The sequence below is a fragment of the Dipodomys ordii genome, unplaced genomic scaffold, assembly GCF_000151885.1.
Source record: "Dipodomys ordii isolate 6190 unplaced genomic scaffold, Dord_2.0 Scaffold18, whole genome shotgun sequence".
Lineage (NCBI taxonomy): Eukaryota > Metazoa > Chordata > Mammalia > Rodentia > Heteromyidae > Dipodomys > Dipodomys ordii.
The window spans coordinates 7,106,676-7,130,828 of NW_012267234.1; the positions used below are offsets into that span (position 1 = coordinate 7,106,676).

General features: G+C 44.6%; 1 protein-coding gene across 1 annotated transcript; it reads left to right on the plus strand.

The window, feature by feature from the left end:
• The first annotated feature begins 1,912 nt into the window (after positions 1-1,912).
• LOC105983195 (chromosome unknown open reading frame, human C16orf70) lies at positions 1,913-24,130 on the plus strand. The gene is made up of 17 exons (XM_013013029.1): positions 1,913-1,960; positions 2,074-2,194; positions 7,937-8,019; positions 10,305-10,388; positions 14,076-14,119; positions 15,155-15,234; positions 15,499-15,593; positions 16,614-16,711; positions 16,800-16,912; positions 17,883-18,016; positions 18,103-18,186; positions 19,701-19,783; positions 20,315-20,358; positions 21,058-21,101; positions 21,224-21,282; positions 21,688-21,760; positions 22,361-24,130. The coding sequence occupies exons 2-17, from the start codon at positions 2,131-2,133 to the stop codon at positions 22,445-22,447; spliced, it is 1,269 nt and encodes a 422-aa protein (XP_012868483.1). The 5' UTR covers positions 1,913-1,960; positions 2,074-2,130; the 3' UTR covers positions 22,448-24,130.
• Positions 24,131-24,153: the final 23 nt, after the last annotated feature.

Below are 24,153 nucleotides of genomic sequence, written 5' to 3' on the forward strand. Positions count from 1 at the left end.
TCTTTCCACTTCTTACTTGTTAATTGGAGACAAGTCTCTCAGATTTCTCTACCTGGACTGGCTTCAAGTCGATAATCATAGCCTAGGCACTGGTGGTTCATGCCTGTAATCCTAGCTACTCAGGAGTTTGAGAACTGAGGATCATGGTTTGAAACCAGCCAGAGTAGCAAAGTCTATAAGACTCTTCACTACTCAGAAAAATCCAGAAGTGGCTCAAATGGTAGAGAACTAGCCTTAAGCACAAAGAGGCTCAGGGACAGTGCCCAGGCCAAGTTCAAGCCTCAAGACCAGCAAAATCAAAACAAAACAACAATCATATCTCAGCCTGCCCAGTAGCCATACGATTGCCAGCATTTTCTCCCACACCCAGTTGTGACTTCTAATTTTGATAGTCTCCCATGTTACATTCCTATCAAGTCAGTTTGAGAATTTAGCATGTCATTGAGGTAGGCTATAGGTCATAGGGGAAAAAAGAGGTAAACTGCAGAATGGCTAAAAGCAAATGCAACTGCTGAGCTGTATTTCATCAGCACTACTCCAAACTGGGACCAACAGGATTCTCCATGAGGACTACTGATTGTCCTTTTATTATAAATATGGCAGCTTCATCTCATTTACCTTGCAAGTTGCCTATTCCCTTATATGTGACTCCATAACATGGGGGGGGGAGGGGAAGATAAGGATAAAGAGGATGTAAGCCCTATTCCAGGAAAATCCTGATGTCCTTAGAATTCCCTACTTCCCTCCCCTAAACTGGTGTATACTGGTCCTAAGTTTTCCAGTAAATGAGCTATCCAAATCCCAGCAATTTGTGTCTCAAGAATCATGCACTGGCCAGGTGCTGGTGGCTCATGCCTGTAATCCTAGCTACTCAGAAGGCTGAGATCTGAGGATCATTGTTTAAAGCCAGCCCGGGAAGGAAAGTCTGTGAGACTCTTATCCCCACTTACCCACCAGAAAGCCGGAAGTGGCACTGTGGCTCAAGTGGTAGAGCTCTTGCCTTGAGCTGAAGAGCTCAGGGACAGAGTTCAAGCCCAGAATTCAAGCCCCACGACTGACAAAAAATAAAAAATAAAATAAAAAATGCACTCCCACCTTGATAGTGTATGCTTCTGCTCTGAAATAAACTTCCTTTGAATTCTTCACTTTGTTTTTGTCTCTGGATTCTATCTCTTCCAGTGACAAGAACCTGGAGACACTGGGTTGAGATCAGCTCTAAGACCTCCCCAATCTTCACCACCACCAACTCCCCTGCTAAAAATCTTGAGGGTCTATATCATGGTAAGAAGTTAAGTTCTGTTGCCTAGAGCCAAGGAACTTTGTTAAAGACCAGGGTCTTTAACCTGGCTGGGCCTCTTACATTTTCCTGTAAAATGACATCTCAGGGTGGTTGTGAGCATCCAGAAACCGATGTAGAAAGACTTGGCATCAGAAAAGGCCTTAGCTGCCTTGTAGTTTCAAGGTACCCCAGGGCATGTAGGCCGAAAGCTCAGCCTTAACACACTAGAAGAGCCCCTCCCTCTCCCACGGGTAGACAAGAAACTGAGGCGCCCAAGACCTCCAGGGTTTGTTTAAGATGATGAAACGTCGGCAGCGAAGCAGGCTGCAGTTGGAGCTGCCTGGAGAGGCCTTGCCCCGCCTTCGGAGCGGCCGCAGGATGGCTGTGCGTCGTGTGAAACGTGTGTGTGTTGGTGTGCAGACGTGGGGGACTCACGACCTCTCTGCTACAGCAAGCAGCCACCCTTCCCCGCCGTCGGCGAGCGGTAACGTCCGGCACTGCCGCCCAGAGTTTGCGCCTGCGTTATCCCGCCTCCTTCGACCCCGCCTCCTAGGCTGGAACTCCGCCTACTACCCGGCTCCTCGCCACACTTTACGGCCGGACACGCCACTTTTGCAGCAGTTGTTCCCGTCGCCGCCGCCGTCACCACCACTGCCCCCCTTGCCGCCGCGACTGCCGCAGGTGAGAAAGGGGTGTGAGGTTGTGCCGGGGCTGCCGCCTCCCCGGGATGGGTGGAGAGCGGGGCCGCCCCGGGCTGGCCACGACGGCCGTCAGCCGCCGGGTTGTCTCCTCAGGTCCCGTCCCGTCTGCGCTGCCGCAGGGAGGCCGCCAGGGCCCCGCGAACCGAGCCGATGCTGGACCTGGAAGTGGTGCCTGAACGCTCCCTGGGGAACGAGCAATGGGAATTCACGCTGGGTGAGTGGGGGGGCCTCCGCCAGGCCCCGGACACCGGTGCCTGCTTCTCCGCGCGCCCTTCCGCCCCTGGCCCCTGCCTCCGAGGCTCGGCTTCTGCGGCCGGGCTTTCCTCTGTGTTGGCACCTTGCATTAGATAACAGCTCGGATCTGCCGGTGGCACCCGTGGCAGCCCCTGCTCGGGCCGCCGTGGGGTCCCTCCGGGGCGGTGGGACTGCCCACTTGGAATGACAGTAGTAGTGGGCATACCCAAGCGGCACACTTACTGGCCTGCCCTACTCTTTTGTAAGAAGAAAATGTCTCTTGTAAACCTCCCTGTGGTCTGAAGGTCAGTACTGTTGTCCCCATTTTACAGTGTTAACAGCTAAGAAGTGGTTTGACTTCCCTAAACCCCTTCTGGGGTCTCAGCTCTTCTTTCTTCGCTTTTTTGAAGGGTGGGTACGATGATTCTCCTTTTGGGGGAGGAACACTTAAATTCAGGTGATGGAGATCTGGTCTAAGGAATTCAGTTCCTTTGTGTTAAAGGAACTTCTGAGCGGAAATGGTGGTGAATACCTGTAATCCCAGCATTCTATAGACAGGAGGGTCACTAGTTTGAGTTAGCGTGGGCTTAATTTAATGAGAGACCCTATCGCTACACAACACAAAGGAGAGCAGGTTCCTCAAGCTTGTAATCCTAGCTACTCAAGAGGTTGAGATCTGTGGCTTGCAACTGGAAAGTCCCAGAGACTTCAATAACCACCAAAATGCTGGAACTTGGGATGTCTCTCAAGAACTTAAGCCTTGAGTGAAAAAGTTAAGGACAGGGCACAAGCCCTGAATTCAAATCTCAGTGCCCCCACTGGAGAAAAAAAAAAGAGGAATTATCTGTTTTCTTATCTTTTAAAATTTAGTCTTATGTGGAGTTGTGTAATTATAAACCATACCTTATACGTGAGAGTAAAAGGTTGTTTAGTAGGAATTAGGGGAAAGTAACATTTTGTAGAAAATACAGTATTTTTTTTCTTTTATTCCTTAGTCTAGTTTTCTCCCACTACCCTCTGAACCCAGGATGTTTTCATACTTTGTAAACTGTGTGTTTACTTTGATATTCAGCACTGAGGAAAGGGAATGGGAACAGGTGTAGCAGCTGCTTGTGTGTATGATCCTGGACTTTTGTCACTCTAGTATAGGCAACTGAACTGAATCACCTACTTCATTGGATTGTGGCTTGTCCTTGAATTTGGAAGACTTGTGTCTATAGTGAGAATGTTAAAGAAACTCAGCAGTACAGATTAGTAGTGGTGGCCAGGCTGGTGCTCAGCAGCCAATGTGTTGTAGGAGCTAGTTTTATTGGGAGGTCTAAGTCAACTTTTCTAATACCTTAGACCATGCCTGCAGGGAACTGCTCAGAAACCTGATAAATGCTCCAACTTCCTTGGGAAGCACAGAGAATTTGGTTGATATCAGGCTATTACTGTTTGGCTTCAGATTAACTTCTTTCCTCCCTTCCCTTTGACTGTGTCCCATTTCTTTTTTTTTTTTTTCTTTTGGGTCCAGTCGTGGGGCCTGAACTCTGGGCCTGGGCACTGTCCTTCAGCTCTTCAGCTCAAGGCAAGCGCTCTACCACTTGAGCCACGGTGCCACTTCCGGCTTTTTTTTTTGCTTATATGGTGTTGAGGAATCGAACCCAGGGCCTCAGGCATGCAAGGCGAGCACTCTACCACTGAGCCACCTTCCCAGCCCTGTGTCCCATTTTTCTAACAGTGTCTGCTTGCACTTAGAACTTCCAGGGAAGGATTAGAAACACTTTCATAGCCTCAGACTGTGCTTTATGGTGTAACTAGATTACGATTTCTTTCTGGTCTGAATGAAGTGATTAGGCTAGCAGTTGATGAGGATTTCTAGAAAACTGAGTGGGAAAGCAAGATTTCCTCTGGCAATTGCTTAAACATTCTAACCTAAAGTCCTGACTCTCCCAGTTAGACAGTTAATAGCAACCAAAAATAGATGTATGTTGGGTCTAAAGTTGACATTTGGAGTTTAGAGTTCTATTCCTAGGCTAGAGAACCAGGCAGCACTTACCTCTTGTAATCAGAACATTGTTAGGTAAAAATTATTGCCACCTAAGAAATAGGCTCAGAGAGGAAATGTTAAGGAGCAAACAGGAATATCCTACTTCAAACTGTTACTTTGTTCTGAGAATAAGCCTAACTTTGTCCCCAGGTTTCTTATTGGAGTTTGTGCAAATACAGATGTATCTGGACCTTGCAATCATCGGTCTGGAATCCCAATAGGGAATTACATCTAGCATCTTGACTGCCTTCTGGCCTTTGTATAATGCCAGTGGAGATTAGGGAAAATCCAAAAATACAGGGACAGAATAAGCAGAATCTTTGAGTGTCACTGGTGATTTAACTATGTGGAATAAAGGCAGTGCAAACTTGAAATAATGCCCTTGTGGCTTTTTTGGGGGGAGTGGGGTGGGGAAGAGCTTTTGTTTAAGGCAAGTTCTTGTAATATAGCCAGGCTGACCTTAAACTTGAAGTCCTCCAGGCTCCAGTACAATAGAGGTTTCATTGTGTAATTTCCATACATGTATACTGTTAGGAAACTGAGTCAGAATGATACTAGAATAAAGAAAGATCAGAAAGTGAACTCAACAGATCAGAACAACCTTAATGAAAGTTAAAGAGAGATTCCTTGTGGCCTGAGGAGAGTGGAAAACACAGGGGTTCTGGGGGCAGGGGTGGAAGGACTTAAGTAGAGTTGTGAGTAAGGGGCAAGGAAGGTCGCAGGTAGCTCAAGGGCTCAGAGAGTTTCACAAGTTTAAGGTGCAGTTTTGGCTCCTGGAACCTGTAGTTTGAGCTTGTCCCCAGCCTAGTTTGGGTTTTTTTTCTTGTTTTTGTTTTTATTTTGAGGAGCTGTGGCCTAAAGCCTGAGGGGTGGGGCAGGGAACTGGGCTTTCACATTTAGATTAATCCAGGCTGGAGAATGGGCTGGAGAATTTCAGAAGATTGGGAAGGGTAGCTAGCCTGTGGGCCAATCCTTGGGAGCAATTTTGAGTTATGAGAACAAAGCAGAATGCCTGTCACATACAACATTGCTCACTTTCTGCCCCTCCCCCCCCACCAGTCCTTTTTTGAAATTAGTGTTTGGTGCGATGTAGTTGAGCAGTTGTGAGGCCTTGAGCTCAAACCGCAGTAAACCAAAAGAAAAAAGTGCTGCCAAAAGAAGAGTCGCTGGAGAAAATAGCTGTGTCTGAGGTTGAGATTGTGTTATTCCACAGACTCAGTTTGTTAAAGACAGTGTTTACCTCTGTGGGCTTTGCTCATAAGCAATAGATTCTGAATTTTAAAAAGTTTTACTCTCAGGGCTGGGAAGGTGGCTCAGTGGTAGGGTGCTTGGCTTGCATGCATGAGTTCCTGGGTACGATTCCTCAGCACCACATAAGCAGAAAAATCCAGAAGTGACGCTATGGCTTAAGTGGTGTAGCACTCGCTGTGAGTTGAAGAGCTAAGGGTCAGCGCCCAGGCCCAGAGTTCAGGCCCCACGACTGATTCCAAAAAAAAAAAAAAAAAGGTTTTATTGTTTTATTAGCTAAGGCTACTTATAAGGAAGATTCAAAGAAATAGTTTATTAGAACTAAAGTAAGAGTACTATGGAAAGGGAATAATGAATTTGAGTTGATCTGGGGGGTTAGGGAAAGGTAGGTTATATATACTGGGAATGTATATATTGGCCAAAAAACAAAAAAAAAAAAACAGCCTGGTGCTGGTGGCTCATGGCTATATAACTAGTTATTCAGAAGGCTGAGACCTGAGGACCTCAGTTCAAAGCCCACCCTTTTAAACTTTTTTTTTTTTAACCAAACAGTGGTTCCCTAAGTCAGAATGGGATTAGATTATTTGAATGTAGATGGGCCACAAGGCTTTTTTTCTGCACATCTCTTTCCTTACTCTGAAAGTTTGTTTGGCTTCTACCTGAACTTTCTTGCAGTCCTAGAGTGAAGGCTTTCTTCCCCTTTTCTAGTCACCCACCCCATAATCCTTTGTTCTACTGGTGGGAAAAGTTTTCTGTCTAAATGAGTTGCTTTAAAGGTTTGTTTCTGCTTTGGCCTAGTGGCTTGGTTCTTGTTGGTTATTCTGCTAGGACAGTCTCAGCTTGAAAGGAAAAGGGGAAATGCTTTGGGGCAAGGAAGGAATTTTGAACTGTAAGTTTTATCTTAAATGGTTCCTAAATGGAATTAAGACACACCCAAGGTTCTAGAAAATAGCTGTGGGTTAGAGTGTGTTTTGAGTTTACCTTTGTGTAGTCTTAATAATATCTCAAAGTGTTTCATTGGTTACTTTATATAAATACATGTTACCATTTAGCCAATTATGAGCAAGTTGTGAGCCTGAGCCCTGCTGATTTGAGCAGAGGGATTGGGCCTACCCCTTTAGGGATTAAAAAAAAAGAAGTAGTCTGCCTGCTCTGTGTGCTTGTTTGCTAGATTTTTGGCTGATGGTGTACCCTTCTACAGAAGTAAACTTTGCCTTGTGAAGTTCCTTTTGAGATTGGTTCCTTATTTCTGTGCAACACTCCAATATCCTAAGCCATTTCCAACACATTTATAAGTATCTGTTGCCACTAGGTAGATGGTCAGCTGGGAGCTGGAGATTCAGAGAGTAGTGAATAACACACTGACTTGCACTCAAGGAACTGAGTCTGTTTTTAGGATGTCTAGGACCTGTTGATGTCTTCTTGTTTAATATACAGTGGGCTCGGAAAACAAACCCTGGAATGTTTGAAGTGTCATTGGGATTCAGATTACTAAAAATGGAGGCATAGCCAGGTGGCTGGTGGCACACACCTGTAATCTTAGCTACTCAGGAGGCTGAGATGTAAGGGTTAAGATGCCAGCTCAGGCAAGAAAGTTCCTGAGATTCTTATCTCCACTTAACCACCAAAAACCTCAAAGTGAAGCTGTGACTCAAGTGATAGATAACTAGCCTCCTGCACAAAAACTCAGGTACAGAGTCCACACACACACACACACACACACACACGTGCGAGCGCGCGCGCACACACACACATACACGCGATATATGTAAATATGTTTAAAACGGTTTATGTGTTCTAAAATCTAAGGGTTTAAGTAATATTTATGAGTTTAGATAAGAATCTAGTAAAATCATTTGTAAAAAAGTCAGAAAGTCAGTGATTTTTCTGATCCTATTCTTCAGTTCATGTTGACTTTGCCTTCTCTGGCCCTTTGCCTGCTTTGGGATTATTGCAGATGACCCCATTTCCAGGAATTGTTTTTTTATGTTCCCTTCCTTGGGATAATCTGAGTAATTCCTTAGTGTTTGTTGCTGTTTAGCTGTATTCTAATTGTGTTCATTGAACTTGTGTGTGTGTGTGTGTGTGTGCACGCGTGCGTGCACACTCTGCTCCTGGGGCTTGAACTCAGAGGCCTGGGCGCTGTCCCTGAGATTCTTTTGCTTAAGGTTAGTACTCTATCAGTTGAGCAACAGCTCTACTTCTGGCTTTTTTTTTTCCTGTACTTTAGTAGAAATAAGATTTTCAGTGACTTTCCTGCCTAGGCCAAGTTTGAACCATGATCCTTAGATCTCAGCCTCTTGAGTAGCTAGGATTACAGGCCTGAGCACTGGCACCTGACTGTTTATTGAATTTTTGTTTACTCATGTATCTGTAGACATTGGTAGATATAAGTAAACAGATAGCCCAAGTAACCACACAGGTGTCTTTGCTTTATTTCAGGAATGCCTCTGGCTCAGGCAGTAGCCATTCTTCAGAAGCACTGCCGCATCATCAAAAATGTCCAAGTTCTCTACAGTGAGCAGGTGAGTGGTGACTGCTTTGTAGGTGCTTGCCTTCCACTTCCACATTTAAAACCATCTTTTCTTACTTTGTAAAACAATGAAGATGGAGCTACATCAATTGAGATTATTTATCTTGAAGAGAAAGGAATGTTTATTCAAACAACATGTTTATTCAAACATGTCTATTTTGTTTCTAGAATTACAATGATAACTAGATACTATGAAAATTGGATTGAAATATATGAAGGTATTTTTAATCTTATAGTTACATTTAAAAATTATTCTAGGCTGGGCGCTGGTGACTCACACCTGTAATCCTACCTACTCTGGAGGCTGAGATCTGAGGATCATGGTTCAAAGCCAGCCCTGGCAGGAAAGACTCTTGTCTCCAATAAACCACCAGAAAACCAGAAGTGGTGCTGTAGCTCAACCGGTAGAGCGCTTGCCTTGAGTGAAGAGCTGAGAGACAGCGCCCAAGCCCAGAGTTCAAACCCCATGACTGACCAAAAAAAAAAATCAGTCCAAAGGAAACTATTATTTAACAGACATTACAAAAAGAGTTTAATTAGAAAGGATTATTTTAGTTTGGGTAAAGTGGCTGTTGCATGTAATCCAACAGATTGCAAAAGGAGAGATCATATCTATATCTCATATATAGATATATTTCTATATATATTTCTATATATCATCTCTCTGGATACACACATACACACACACACACACACACACGTAGAAGGATCAGAGTCAAGTATGGCCTGACTGAAAAGGTAGACACTAAATTAAAAAATAACATAATTAAGAAAGAATGGCTAATGACGTGGATCAATTGACAGAATATTTGATTAGGAAATACAAAGCCCTAATTTCAATCCATAGCTACAATCAAAACAAATAATCAAAACAAATAATAAACATACTTTATTCTGGGAAAAACAAAACATCTTTTCTGCTTTGGTGGTTGGCTTGTTTTCAAAAGTACCACCAGTACATACCTTGACTGAAAGGAAGCAGATATAGCTCACCCCTTTACTCTCAAAAAGCAATCTCTCCATTGAGCACTGAAGCCTTCACTGCTTCTGTGATACAGATCACTTGCTACCATATAGAACAGCCCTTCTTCTGCTGTGTATTGCACAACTCAGAGAATAATTTTGAGCCTACATTGCTTCAAAGGATGTTCCTGGGGGCCCTTCTGGGAATCAGTTCAGTTTCATTTTTTTTCAAATCCTAAAGTAAATGGTGTGTGTGTGTGTGTGTGTGTGTGTGTGTGTGCATGCATGCATGTGTGCTCAGGGGCATGCTTGAACTTGGGGCCTGGGCACTGCCCCTGAACTTTTGTGCTCAAGGCTAGCACTGCCAACTTGAGCCACAGCTCTGTTTCTGGCTTTTGATAGTTTATTGGCACTAAGAATCTTTACATGTAATCAGACCACTATGAATTTTTAGTCCTAGAAATTGGACCGAAACATTCAAGGAATAGAACATGTTTTCTGTGGGTATGGACATGGTTCTAGCTGACAGCATAAGCAGTACCTGCTGAGTTTGGATCCTGGTTCTGTCACATGACATATATATATATATTTTTTTTTTTTTGGGTCCGGTCGTGGGGCCTAAACTCTGGGCCTGGGCACTGTCCCTCAGCTCTTCAGCTCAAGGCTAGTGTTCTACCACTTGAGCCACAGCGCCACTTCTGGCTTTTGCTTTTTGCTTATGTGGTGCTGATGAATCGAACCCAGGGCCTCATGCATGCAAGGCAAGCACTCTACCACTGAGCCACCTTCTCAGTCCTACATATATTCTTAATAGACTTTTATATAGCTTTGTTTCATTTTATTTTTGTGCTGATCCTAGAGCTTGAACTCAGGGTTTGGGCACTGTCCCTGAGCTTTTGTGCTCAGTTGAGCCACAGCTTTTTGGAAGTTAACTAGAGATAAGAGTCACAATGGAAGTGGTGCTGTGGTTCAAGTGGTAGAGCACTAGCCTTTATAATCACAGATGTGGAATCTCAAGGAACCTCAAAAGAAAGTGATCTATATGCTCATATAACTTTGTCCCTTTCACCCAGGTATTTTGGATGGGAGAGATTCTTTATCCAGTGTTATGAAGCACAAGCTACAGACTAGAAGGAAGAGACACTGCATTCATGCAAAAGTTTTGTGGGGGGCTTCCAAACCTCATTAGTTGGGGGAGAGAGGGACTGCCTGCTCTTCAGTCTTCCTTGTGCATTGCATTTTTATTACAAGGTTTTCAGTTCATGCTGGTAAATAAATCAGTTGTTAAGAATGTGTTTTATTTTTGTTTTGTAGTCTCCTCTAAGCCATGACCTCATCCTTAACCTGACTCAGGACGGGATCAAACTACTGTTTGATGCTTTCAATCAGAGACTTAAGGTAACTATATAAATTATAACCATAGTCTCACATCTGGCTGATCCAGTCTTTCTGGAGCTGATTAATATGTATTGTTGTAAGATGTTTTTACCTCATTCTTTTTTTATATATAACACTTGACACATTCATTATTCCTTTTATTATATTTGTAAACAGTACTCCTTCTGCAAATGACATTTTGTGAAAGGAAATGTACTTACTCCCTGACATATGTAAAGGTAACCCTGCTGTATATTACTTCAATAATAATGTAAATTAGAAAATACAAAATACACAGGTGGGGGAGAGATGATGAGACAGCAACTACTGATAAAAATAGGATTTGATTTTGATCTGATTTACTTCATTGTTATGTCAAACAAAGTGACTTGGAAGAGAGAAAATAGAAACTGCTCTAGAACAAGAGCGCTTGGGGTTAATACTACCAGATGTGAACTGATACTTTAACCTCATTGTGAAAATGTAAGCAAACAACTTGCTGGTATTTAGGATGTCTTAATTAGCATCAAGTGCCATTTGCTAGCATCTATTTTAATCTAGGATGTTTTTAATGCACTCTGCTGTCAAGTTCCTGGGCCTCACAGGTTAGTCATGTGATAAACCAGACTCATGTCTCGGAGTCATAAGGTTGAATGTGGGCTCCAGCAGTGGCATACCAGACCCATTTTCCTGGTCAGATTGTTCTTGTCATTCCATCACAAGTGATTTGTTAAGGAGAGAAAGCAGTAGTACATGGAAGGATCCTTTTGGAGAAAATGATCTATATGAGGGATCATTGGCCAGCCTTGAAGAGAATGTCTTAATAAGCCTTCATCAAACAAGGCTTCTGGCTAAAAGTGCTTTGCTGGCTTGAGGCCCTGACCTCAGTGAAATGGCATATCAATCTGGCATGGTATATTGCCATATCCAAGCATTCTGAAGGAGACCTGGCTGTTGTCTGAATCACAACTATTCCCCTGTACTCCTTGAACGGCCCCTCCCAGCATTGTTTTTCATACTTTGAAGCTTCATATTGCCCTTAAATAGCTTCATACTCAACAGATTTGGCTGACGTTCAATGAGCATCTAACCTGTGTATGCCAATGAGTCAGGCCATGGGACTTAACTTTGCCAGCAAACAGCTTACACACATTTGGAAAAAAGTGTTCTTTGAAGCACTCTGCTCCCAGCAGAGGGAGCAGTTCTCAATAGGTAAGACGAAATAGCTTCAGAATAGACAAGAGGTTTCCAACTTGGTTCATTGTTAATGATTGTTAAATAAACTTAGGGACAGTCTCTGGCCAAAAGTGAACTACTTTGGAGTACAAATGTCCCAGTTTCTGTGGCAGTGCCAGATGCTCCTACATTAGTATTCTACAGTCCTGTCCTCAGTTGGGCCCAGAGTGGTATGATGGATATACAGCCTCCACATTGAAGGCCAGACCTTCCAGCTAGAGCATGCAGATGGTTCTCTATTTCTGTTTCTGGTCCGGATTTCTGTTTTCCAGCCTTGACAACCAAGCATGGAGCACCTCATAGTGCTTCCTACTTAGCACCATTAATGGTGAAGTGTTCAGTACTTTTTCCATTTTCTCTCTACTCTGAGTTCTTGACATTTTAAATCCATTAAGCAAATTTCTCAGGGGTCCTGAAGTTCTTCAAGTTTAACCAGAGCCCTTTCGTTAGAGGATCTGTTTGTATTTGTTAACCAAATACTTTCAGACTTGTCATAAGTTAATATATTACAGCTTGTTTTCTAGCAGGATAAACTTCTCTTTCATCTACTGTTTGTAAATAAAATAAACATCAAAATAAGCTAGTTCTGGAAGTAATTTGCTCTGACTTCTTTTTATAATAATATCAAATGGAAGAAGAGGACTCAGTATCAACATAGCCTCAACAGCTGCATGTATTCATTTCTCTGGAAAGGTGGTGGTATTCCTGTGATAGATATCCCAGAATGACCTAAGTGGATTACACAATCAGGTGCTGGTGGCTCATGCCTGTAATCCTAGCTATTCAAAGCTGAGATCTGGGGATTGCTGTTCAAAGCCAGCCTGGGCAGGAAAGTCTGTGAGACTTTTTTCTTTTATGTTGGTCATGGGGATTGAACTCAGGGCCTAGGCACTGACCCTGAACTCCTTTTGCTCAAGGCAGCACTTTACCCCTTTAAGCCATAGCACCACTTCCAGTTTTCTGGTAGTTAATTGGAAATAAGAGTCTCAAGGTATCCATGAACAGATGATTTACACCTGTTATCCTAGCTACTTAGGAGGCTGAGATCTGAGGATAGTGGTTCAAAGCCAGCCCAGGCAGGAAAGTCTTATCTCCAATTAATCACCAGAAAACTAGAAATGGCACTATGGCTCAAAGTGGTAGGGTGCAGGCCTTGAGCAGAAGAGTACAGACACAGAAACTAAACCCCAAGTACAAGCCCCACTATTGACCAAAAAAAAAAACCCAGTGGATTAGATATAGGGGTCTTGAATCTTCACCAGAGCATCCATGCACATTGTTTGAGCATCCCTTGGAAGAAGGAAGGTTACTTACAGTTTTTCCCTCCATTTTTATTTTGAAATCCCTTTATTTTATAATGGGGGTTTTACTATCTTACCCAGGCTAGTCTTGAAACTATGAGCTCACGTGATTCTCATACATCAACCTTCCAAGTAGCTAATAGTATAAGTATGCTCCCCTCCCCCCCAGGGAACGAGCGACTCCTCCCCCTCCCCCCCCCCCCCCGCAACACGTCGGCTGGGGGGCGCCAACCCCCCCCCCCCCCCCCCCCCCCGCCTTGCCTCTTTTCAAAATGAGAGCAGAGGAAAATCCACAGTGCTTCTGGAGGGTTTTTTTTTTTGACTTAATGTACATTAGTTGCACAAAAGTGGTTATTAACTTGTGACATTTCCCTACCTAAATACAATACATCTTGATCTACTTTACCCCTTTTTTTACTCTCCCCTATCCTGCTCTCAGCAGATTTCATGGTTCTATTTTCTGATGATACACAAATAAACTATATCCACCATATCATCCTTTTTCAGATTTTGTAGCTCTTTCTGCTCCTGATGCCTACTCTTCCATCCAAGCTTGTTTTACTTTCTCGTCTTTTTTGGGGGGATAGGGGGTGAGGGGGCACATGTCAGTCATGGGGCTTGAACTCTGGGCCTGGGCACTGTCCCAAGGAGAGTGCTCTACCACTTGAGCCACAGTGCCACCTCCTGTTTTCTGGTGGTTAATTGGAGGTAAGAGTCTCACAGACTTTCCTGCCTGGATTGGCTTAAACCGAGATCCTCAGATTTCAACTTCTTGAGTAGCTAGGATTACAGGCATGAGCCACCAGCACCTGGCCGTGTTTTTTGTTTTTTGTTTTAAATGCATATTAAATTGCACCAAGTGGTTTCATGCTTGCGTAACACATGACTGTGACTATGTAGTTTAGGCTGGTCTTGAACTCATGATCTTTCTGCTTCTGCCTCCCAAGTACTGGGATTACAGCCATAACCTACCATTCCTGGCTTGATTTTTTTTTTTTTTAGTTTTTCTTTTGTTTGTGTTTGTGGGGTGCTGATAATAGAAGCACAAGTGCGGACTAAGCACATACTCTGCAGCTGAGCTGTGCCCTCAGCCCTGTAAATTTGTTTTTATTTTTAGTCTTGTCATTGTATCAAATTGAGAAAATTAACAACTTTTAAACATTTCTTTTAGGTGATTGAAGTATATGACCTAACTAAAGTAAAGTTAAAATATTGGTAAGTTCTGCCTTCCCCAATTATTGTACAGATAGGCTTACTCTACTACCTTCATTAAATTGTTAAAGAATTATAATATCAGCAACCCAGGGATTACAGCCTAGTACCATGATTTCCTGAGAACCTCCTAGTTTGCTGTTTCCTGGAGAAGTAAAGCTCACTAAGAATATTCTGTGTAAGCTTGGCATGATGATGTACACCTGGACCTATAATCCCAGCACTTGGGAGGCTGAAACACATAGGAAGCTCACAAGTTTAAAGCCAGCCTGGCATGGTTCCTGTGTGTGTTATTAATATGACAGTTTCCTGAGTCATAACTGCTCACTTCTTTTCAAGTTTTTATGAACAGCAGAACAGCCAGATAGTTCTGACTTGAAAGTCAGTGCTAAAGAGAATGCCCAGAAGACTACCTATTAGCACTAAAATCTTTTTAGAATGCAAATGGACTTGTATAATCCATGGGCACTTGAGCCCTCAGCAAGGTGTTATGCTAGCATGTAGAATATTTCTTTGACAACATTTATTGCTTGACAATAAATGGTGGGTGATAGCCCTAGTTCTAGTTACCTTTGTGTGTGTGTGTGTGTGTTGAACTCAGGGCCTGGGCACTATCCCTGGGCTTCATTTTACTCAGGGCTAGTGTTCTACTACTTGAGCCATAGCTCTATTTCTGGCTCTTTTGATGGTCTTACCTGGGTTAACTGTGATCCTCAGATCTCAGCTTCCTGAATAGCTAAGATTATAGGCATGAATCACCAGTGCCCAGTTGTAGTTATCTTTTAGTTGGCTAGATTTTACCTCAGGATCTGGCTTTTCTTCCTCTCTTACTAAAAGTCAGTAATGTCTTAAGAAACCCTAGAGAATTGGCTCTCTATATCAGCTTCACAAGAATTTACCTTCATACTTCATTAATTTTCTCACACCTCAAAGTTCTTTAACGCTGGGTGTGGTGACACAGCCATGTGATGCCATCACTCAGAAGGCTAAGGCAAGAGAATTCCAAGTTTATAAATTAAAAATGTCTTTGTCTTTCAGTGGAGTGCATTTTAACTCTCAGGCCATAGCTCCCACCATTGAGCAAATTGACCAGTCTTTTGGAGCAACCCATCCTGGAGGTGAGTCAAATTCATCTTACTCCTCTGGTCATCAGTGACAACCCATGGTGATAAACCTGGCAGGTGGAGCCATCCTGCCAAGCCTGAGAACTGTGGGGTTGGTACGTGGGTGTGAAGGAAAGCTCCTCCCCTTTGTTTTCATCCTAGTAAGCCAGTTCAAAAACAAGGCCGGAGGGAGGTACTGCCAGTCATAACTCCCTGCCAAGCTAGTTTATGCTAGTGATTTCACATGCCAGTCAACCATGTCATTTTCTTCTCCCACAGTGTACAACTCTGCTGAGCAGCTCTTCCATCTCAACTTCAGAGGACTGTCTTTCTCATTTCAGTTAGACTCATGGACTGAAGCTCCCAAGTATGAGGTTAGCCCTCTGTCCCCTAGTGATAGTTACACAGTGCCCATAGGGTATGAGACAGTAGCTAGTGCGTTGGTGGGATAGGTACTGGACAGACATCCCTGTCTTTAAAATCTTTAAGGACTAAGTGGTAGGGTTAACAGAATGGGGTCCAGGCCAATATTCCTAGGAAAATGGCACTTCACACTGCTCTGGCACTGAGACTGACTTTTCAGATACAAATCTGGCCATGTCTCACTGTAACGCACCTAAACATTTTTGTTTTCTCAGTGAGCAAGAGTTTGGAGAGACTTATTTTCTCTATATTCAGTTACTTGGCTTTTTTGGTTTTGGTGATGGTAATGTTTTTTGGGGGAGGGTTGTTTGTTTTTGATTTTGTTTTTAATGGTACTAAGGATTGAACTCAGAGCCTTGTACCTACTAATCAGATACTCTACCCCTTGAGCCACTCTTTTAGCCCCTTTTTACATTGGTTATTTTTGAGGTAGGGTCTCGATTTTTATGCCCAGGCTGCCCTGGGCTGCAATCTTCCTACTTTGGTTTTCCTGTGTTGCTGGCTATGACAGGCACACGCCACTGTGCCCAGCCATTGTGATTCACCCTGAAGCTAGGATAACAAGTATATACTAACTACCATGCCCAGCTGTTAGTTGAGATGGAGTCGCGAAATTTCTTTTTTGCCTGGACTGGCTTTGAACTGTGATTCCTCCCAATCTCTGCCTCCCAAGTTCCTGTTGTTTTAAAGATGAACTTGGAATCCAAGTGTGGCAGTACACACCAATAATCCCAGCTCTCAGGAGGCTGAGTCAGGAGAATCAAGAATTTGAGGACAGCCTGGGCTACATAGCAAGACCCTGTCTCAAAAACAAAACCAAAACAGATGAACTTGCTTCTCCAGGGTGAGTTGATTGATCCAAAACCAGATTTGGCCATGTGCTTTAAAGACCATGAGTGCCAGGGAGGACCTGTGCCAGAGTCACATGACCTGCAGTGCTCTTAGTAAAAACTTTTGTCCTGTATTTTCAGCCCAACTTTGCCCATGGTCTAGCTTCTCTCCAGATACCCCATGGAGCAACTGTAAAAAGAATGTACATCTACAGTGGAAATAGCCTACAGGATACCAAGTAAGTAGTCTTAATGGGTATCATCCTGCTGAGGGCACGAGCTCCCTGAGGAAGAAGACCAAGCATCTCATTCTGTGCCTGTTCCCAGGGCTCCCGTGATGCCCCTGAGCTGTTTCCTGGGCAATGTGTATGCTGAGAGTGTAGATGTTCTTCGAGATGGAACAGGACCATCAGGTTTACGACTTCGCCTACTTGCTGCAGGTCTGTTATATTCAGGGAGAAACATTCTAAAATCCTGTGTGCTTAGTGATGATCTTAGTCCATTCAGGCTGTAATAATAGAACTACATAAACTGGGTGCCTTATACGTGACAGAAATATATTTCTCACAACTCTGAAGGCTAGCAACTCGAAAGATCAAGGCACTAGCAGCTTCAGTTTCCAGTGCAGGCCCACTTCATGGGTCTTAGACATGTTTCATTGTGGGGCTGCTCACTAGCTCTTTGGCATCACTTTTTTTCTATAAGCATGCAGTAATTGTATAAAGGCATCTTAATTGTGCTATTTCTTTTTTTTTTTTTTTTTTTTGTCGGTCGTGGGGCTTGAACTCTGGGCCTGGGCTCTGTCCCTCAGCTCTTCAGCTCAAGGCGAGCACTCTACCACTTGAGTTACAGTGCCACTCCCAGTTTTCTGGTGGTTTATTGGAGATAGGAGTCTCACAGTCTTCCCTGCCCGGGCTGGCTTTGAACCGTTATCCTCAGGTCTCAGCCTCCTGAGTAGCTAGGATTACAGACGTGAGCCACCAGCGCCCGGCTAATTGTGCTATTTCTATACATGCATGAAATGTATCCTGATCAAACTGACCCCTCTATCATTCTCTCCTTTACCCTTCTTAAAAATTTCAATAGGTTTCATTGTTCTGTTTTCATAAACTAACTACGTTGACATATTCATCCTCATTCACCCTGTCTGATACTTAGAAGTAAGTTAATAAATGAATTCTCCAGAGTTCCTTATGATTTAGGAAGATTAAATGCTCCCCAGTACATAATGGTCTTTTATTATAGAGTCTCAAACTTGTTGACCTGGTATTTCCATTTGTATGTAATCTTGCATACACACTGAAGGAAGTTTGGTGTGATAATGTAGTCAGTGGCTTCTTTGAAGGACCTTGAGCTTTAATGTCTCCATTCCTGACCTGAACCTGATCAACCCTTCCTTGTTCTCTGCAGGTTGTGGACCTAGCCTTTTAGCAGATGCGAAGATGCGGGTATTTGAACGCTCAGTGTATTTTGGTGATTCCTGTCAAGATGTTCTAAGCATGCTTGGCTCTCCACACAAGGTCTTCTATAAATCAGAAGACAAGGTATAGAAAATACGTTTGTAGAATGAATAGGCAGTCTCTTTTTTTAAATGAATAGTAACTTCATTGTTATTTTTTTCCCCAAACAGATGAAAATTCATTCTCCCTCCCCTCATAAACAAGTCCCATCCAAGTGCAATGACTACTTTTTTAACTACTTCACTCTTGGAGTGGTAAGTTGTGGTACCTCACGGAAAGTATTTCCTTTCTTTTGGCAAGAGCAGGGCACTTTTGCATAGCTGTGTGTATACGTGTAGCTATAACCACACCTGGACATAGGGGACTTCATCTTTTTTTTTTTTTTGTCCATTGTGGGGCCTGAACTCTGGGCCTCTTCAGCTCAAGGCTAGCACTCTACCACTTGAGCCACAGCACCACTTCCGGCTTTTTTCTTTTTGCTTATGTGGTGCTGAGGAATCGAACCCAGGGCCTCATGCATACAAGGCAAGCACTCTACCACTGAGCCACCTTCCCAGTCCCATAAGGAGACTTCATTAGCCCTTGTAGCTTAATGTTTTATAGACTATTTTCCCAGAAATATTCAGAAACACCAGATTTCCTGGTTTGTCTTTTTTTCTGAGAGAAACATGCCAGATAGATGGAGGCTGAGCTCTCTTTATACAGTGCATTAGGTTCCTCTTCTGTAGTCAAAACAGGGAGGGAAAGACCTTAGACTGTGGGCGTATGCTTTCGTAATTTTAGATTGCCATCCCCCCCCCCCCCGAGGTAACACCTTAAAGACAAAGCACTGGATGGAGCTGGTAGTAGATTGCATATATGAGAAATAGTGTGGTGAACTGTGTCGGAAGGAAACATCTCAGCTGGCCTGGCCTGGACTTTGAGTCTTCTGAATTACCTTTAAGGCTTTCGTGGTCTGAGGTACTGAAGTAGCAGAGATTGAAATTCAAAGAGGGAGACAGGAGAGACTGGCTCTGCCTGTGTGGGAAAGACCATTACTGAGCCAGGGCTCATGGGGGAGCACTGTGGATCATAAACTGTTGCAGGCAGGATGGTGGTAAGAGGGAGTGCTGCTACTGCTGCTGCTAAAACCCTGGTTCCAGTAACAGTGGTGATCGAGGCAGCAAGGAAGATGGCAAGAATGGACAGCTTTAGTAGACACTTGTTGGTTACTGCTAGAGGGTAGAGACACAGGCAACCCTGGGTTCCCAGACCTGAACACCTGACAGAACCTTGGAAAGGTGAATGAGAGCAGGTGGCATCAAGTCTAGGTTTGGGTCCTGGCTCACTTTATAGTCAGGTAGATTTTCAGATCTAGGGGATTGCTGAATTCTGAAGGGTGTAATGGGAGCCAGGAGGGTCTGTCTGATTGGTTGTGGCATTCAGAATACTCAGGTGACTCGAGCTGTTCAAGAGTCAAGGTCCCCTGGTTCTTGGTAGTGTTTGAGTTAAAATCTGCACTCCATTAGATTTTTTAAATTTTAGGTGCTGTTATAGGAAAGATCTCCTTTACACGTTTTAGTTCACAAGCAACCATAAGTTGAGCCCTCTTGCCAGCTCTCCCCTGTCCACAGAAAATGCTATCGCCCTTCACTGTTGTTTAAGAGAAGATTGATAGCCACATACATCACCATTGGTGGAGCCTCTAGGTTGGGCATGCCCTTCAAAAGGCCCCTGCCCTGCCTCAGCCTTATTGACTTTTCCTGGTGTCACCCTGCTTTCTATCCAGGACATCCTCTTTGACGCGAATACACACAAAGTAAAGAAGTTTGTCCTGCACACCAATTACCCCGGGCATTATAATTTTAACATGTGAGTACAACCATTTCTACACTCTGAGAAGTGAGCATTGGGCTAAAAGCCCCCAGGAAAAAGAAGTTGGGGCTTTGGGTGCTCGCTAGTTCGTCTCTGCCTAAGAGGGCTTTGTTTGGTGTGGTTAGTTTTGTTTAGCAGTGTTGGAGATGGTCAAGGCTCTGCGGCACTGAGGTGACCTCACAGCTTCTCCTTGAATTCTCAATTGTTTCATGGGTACTGAATGTGTAAATGCCTTCTATGCTCTTGCTACTATGGCCAGTGCATTCTGTCTCTCTGTTTGTAAAAGGAGTAGAGAGAGATCAAAATCTTGAAGGGGATAAATTCTGTAGTCCTCAGAGTCTTACCCTTTTGGGTCACTTCATTGCCTAAATTGGGGCTTCCTTGGTGAGTTCTGAGGCCAGAGCCTCAAGCCTGGGCTCTGGGCGGATATGTTAGGTTCTGTTTTTTTCTGGGGTACAGAGTAGGGATGTAGATCAGGCTTCCCAGGAACCCAGTCTTTACTCTCTCTCTCATCTGCCTTCTCTCTAGCTATCACCGCTGTGAGTTCAAGATCCCACTAGCCATAAAGAAAGGTGAGTAGGCTATTCCGTTAGGTTAAGGAAGAAAATTTAGGGCTGGGAAGTTGGCTCAGTGGTAGAGCGCTTGCCTTGCATGCCTGAAGCCCTGGGTTCGATTCCTCAGCACCACATAAGCAAAAAGAAAAACCCGGAAGTGGCGCTGTGACTCAAGTGGTAGAGCGCTAGCCTTGAGCTGAAGAACAGTGCGTAGGCCCAGAGTTCAGGCCCCACGACCGGACCCAAAAAAAAAAAAAGGAAGAAAATTTAGACTCATTTGTCCTCTTGAGAAGGGGGAGGAAGCCAGGCAGAGAGGGTGGTGGTTAGTTGGTATAGCCTTTGCCCATAACCTCAGCTCCTCTGGGATGGGGCCCCTTGTTTTAAGGGCTTCTTCGTTGGTGGTCTAGTGTCCTGGAGACCCTCATGGCCTTAACCGTTGGCTAGGATTGTTGACTACTGGAAGGGAAAGTTTCCTATCTATAGATGACCACCCAGTGCCCTCAAGCCATGCTTGGTACCCACTGCTGGTTGGTATAGCTAAGGCTTAAATTGGTCTCCCTAAAACCTTTCATCCTCTTCAGTTTTGGAGCTCCAAACAGCCTGTTTTGTGTGTCTGCTCCACCCTAACATAGAAGCTGGCTGGGTGTGGATTCTGCCTGTGGCTAGGGCCAGGTGGGCTAAGCCAACTACCAGCATGGTCCCTGTGTTCTTTTTCAGAAAATGAAGATGGTCAGACAGAAACATGCACCACCTACAGTAAGGTGAGAGTTCCTGTTTTCCACCTGAAAATGAGATGGGGCAGGAGCCTGACAGCATTCTGGGGCTGGCCACTGGTCCCAGTATGACCCTACTAACCCTGCTGCCCCTTCTTTATCTCTTACAGTGGGACAATATTCAGGAGCTCCTGGGCCACCCTGTGGAGAAGCCTGTTGTTCTACACAGGTGAGTGGGAGGTTGCCATCTCTGACCACTCCATCCTGCTTCTGAAAACCCAGAGGCCTGCCAGTGGGTATTGCTACCTCACCCAGCATGTTAAGGCTCAGACAGCCTAGAACAAGTGCCTCTTGTTATAGCTCCCTTCTACCTGCCCTGGGGCTAGGTGTGGGAGCCCTCTTATCCCTAGTTAGTTAGAACAGGAAGCTGATCTTGACTGTTGAGTCAGGGATTCTTAAGGATTCTAAGTTGACTGAGGCCATGCCAACTCTTAAGGTCTTGAGGCCCTTAAGAACCAGGCATGCACTCTGCCATGAGAGACCACTAAGCAGTGGCCCACATCCCAAAAGGGACTGGATGTTCTTCTGGCTTTGCCCCAGTTTGCTCCTCTAATCCTGATTTCTCTGGCCTCAGGTCCTCTTCTCCAAACAACACCAACCCATTTGGCTCCACATTCTGCTTTGGTCTTCAGCGGATGATCTTTGAGGTAAGTTTAGTGAGTTAGAGATTGGTAGTCATGGCAGGAACAGGCAAATGATGGAGGGAAATTGAGGAGGGCCTGTCATTCTAGGCAGTAATCCTTCTTCAGAAGTGATATTGGGAAAATGCAGGGTTATAGAGGCTGAAGCTTATATCCAGAAAGATGAAAAGTAACAGAGATCCTATGTATTTCTATCTTAAAACAGGCATAGCAGGAAAGGGGACCCAGGGTAATGGGGCTAAAGGTAGCATATTGGGGAGGCCCTTGAGTGTTGTGAATGGACTGTGGGGGAGTGGCTTTGATGGGCCTAATGACTTGGGAGATGAATGAGTAGCGCCCATTTTCTGTCTAGATGCCACACCTTCAGCAGCCTCTTAGCAGTTGCAGAAGGGCTGGATAAATGGGTGTGGTAACTGCATTTCCGATGAGGAAAAGACAGGTCCTCTGCTAGAAGTGGTACCTGCAGCATGAACTGGGGAAGGTTGAGGGGTCAGAAAGCTCAGGCCTTGGATTCAGGTGAATTATATGTGTGCCCTCAAGCCCTGTACACAGATCATGCATCCCTTCTATCTCTCCCCTTAACCTATTGTTGTCTTCTCACACCAGGTCATGCAGAACAACCACATCGCCTCAGTGACTCTGTATGGTCCCCCTAGGCCCGGTGCCCACCTGAGAACAGCAGAGCTCCCCTAGAGATATTTCCCATGCCCCTTTGCCTGTGGAACTGTGCATTGCATCTAGCTCAGTGGGTCTCTGTGCCACCCTGTGGCTTTTCTGGACAAGTTGCCAGTGTTGAAGGGTTGTAGGATGTTCCCGAGGTGGGTCTCAGGCTGAATGCTCTTCCATGGGACAGTCGGCCCAGACATTCTTCTGTCCATTCTAAGCCTGCTGCTGCTGGCAGGAAACACGGACTGCAAAGACAAGCACAAACTTTGATCCTTGGTATCTGGACATGGGGGTTCTCGATATACTGGAGCAGGATACGTCAACCCTTGGCTGAGGACACAAGTGCCCTGGATGACGACGAGGCCCTGCCTTGGGGCGCACATTGCCACGTGACCCTTAAGGCAAGCAGGTTGTGTGTCCATAGTACTTGGTTGCCATGTTTGCACTACATCCACTTCAGTGACTTGATAAGCTGGTTGTGGCCAGGATGGCCCGCGCAACTGTCCCTGTTCCTTTCGTGCACGTGCTCCCTGCCAGGCCAGGAAGCACCCCATCTAAATAGGAAACAGCTTTCTACCATCCAGGTATGTGGCAGGCCTGGTTCCCACTGCTCTTGGAGTCAGCTTTTAAGGTTACGTGTGCCTCTGCTTGGCCCACCCTGGCTGGCAGGACTGCATGTTTCCATCCTGTTTGCCTCTTTATTTTAATGCCAAAGTTTTAGCCAAAGACATCTTCCTCCTTTTGTCATGTTCAGCATTCTATTCTGCACTGTGGGCCAGTCCCTTGCCCCAACCCTGGGTACTGTCCCTTGGCCAGGCCACTCGGAGCTCAAGGCCTCTCGGAGCTCAAGGAAGGCTGGGCTACTTGATTCCTTCATGGATATTGCTAAAGGAAAATAGCATATATGTGCTTTAAAATATTAATCCTTTTGAAAAGAATTGAGAAGAGAAATGTATAATTTTATCCCATTTTTAATATTTTGGTCTAGCAACTTGTGATACATAGATGAAAATTTTTGTGAGTTTTTCAAATGTGTATACAGACTTTTGTAAATATGACTTTTGTAATTAACTCATGTACAGCCTCATCCTGTATAGTTCATGAATGTGCAGGGGACCTGCCCCACGTGCCAGTACAGCTCCTGGACCTACACCCAGGCCTCTGTGGCACTCCCATGACTTTGTGACTGACTAGTGTCTTCCCATTGGACTGTGGTCTGGCCAGAGACCCTGCATATCCCACTGCCGGGGTAGCCAGGACTGTGCCCATCTTCTTGGAATGGGGAAACTTCCTCGTTCCCTGCCTACATCCCTTCTCCAATAAAGCACCTATGCCCTCAGCAATGGCCCACTGTGTGCTGCTGCTGAGATGTTTGTACTAAAATCAGTGTGGAAGTACTGGTCTTTTGAAGGAGGGGTGGTTGAGGAACATGAATTTATAGTGGAGGAATCTTAGAAGGGCTCCTCAGTTCCTCTAAAGTGACTGGGACAGCTGTCAGGACATTGGCCTCATTGTCTGGGTTTAGGAGCTGGGAAGACTTTAGGTAAGACAATGATAGTTCTCCCCTATACTTGGCTCCATCCCTGGTGTTTCAGGCAGATTTGGGCCCAGGAGGGGTTGACTAGAAAAGTAAAGTTCAGCCAGGCTCTGATAGCAAATGCCTGTAATCCTAGCTACTCAGGAGACTGAGATCTGAGGATCATGATTCAAAACCAGCCTGGACAGGAAAGTCA

What these genes read in the sequence shown, in the direction of transcription:
- LOC105983195 (XM_013013029.1), top strand. Translation starts at nt 2,131, where the DNA reads ATGCTGGACCTGGAAGTGGTGCCTGAACGCTCCCTGGGGAACGAGCAA. An exon ending in TCTATAAATCAGAAGACAAG is followed by an intron (nt 18,017 to 18,102) that starts GTATAGAAAATA and finishes TTCCCCAAACAG; the next exon opens with ATGAAAATTCATTCTCCCTC. An exon ending in ACTACTTCACTCTTGGAGTG is followed by an intron (nt 18,187 to 19,700) that starts GTAAGTTGTGGT and finishes CTTTCTATCCAG; the next exon opens with GACATCCTCTTTGACGCGAA.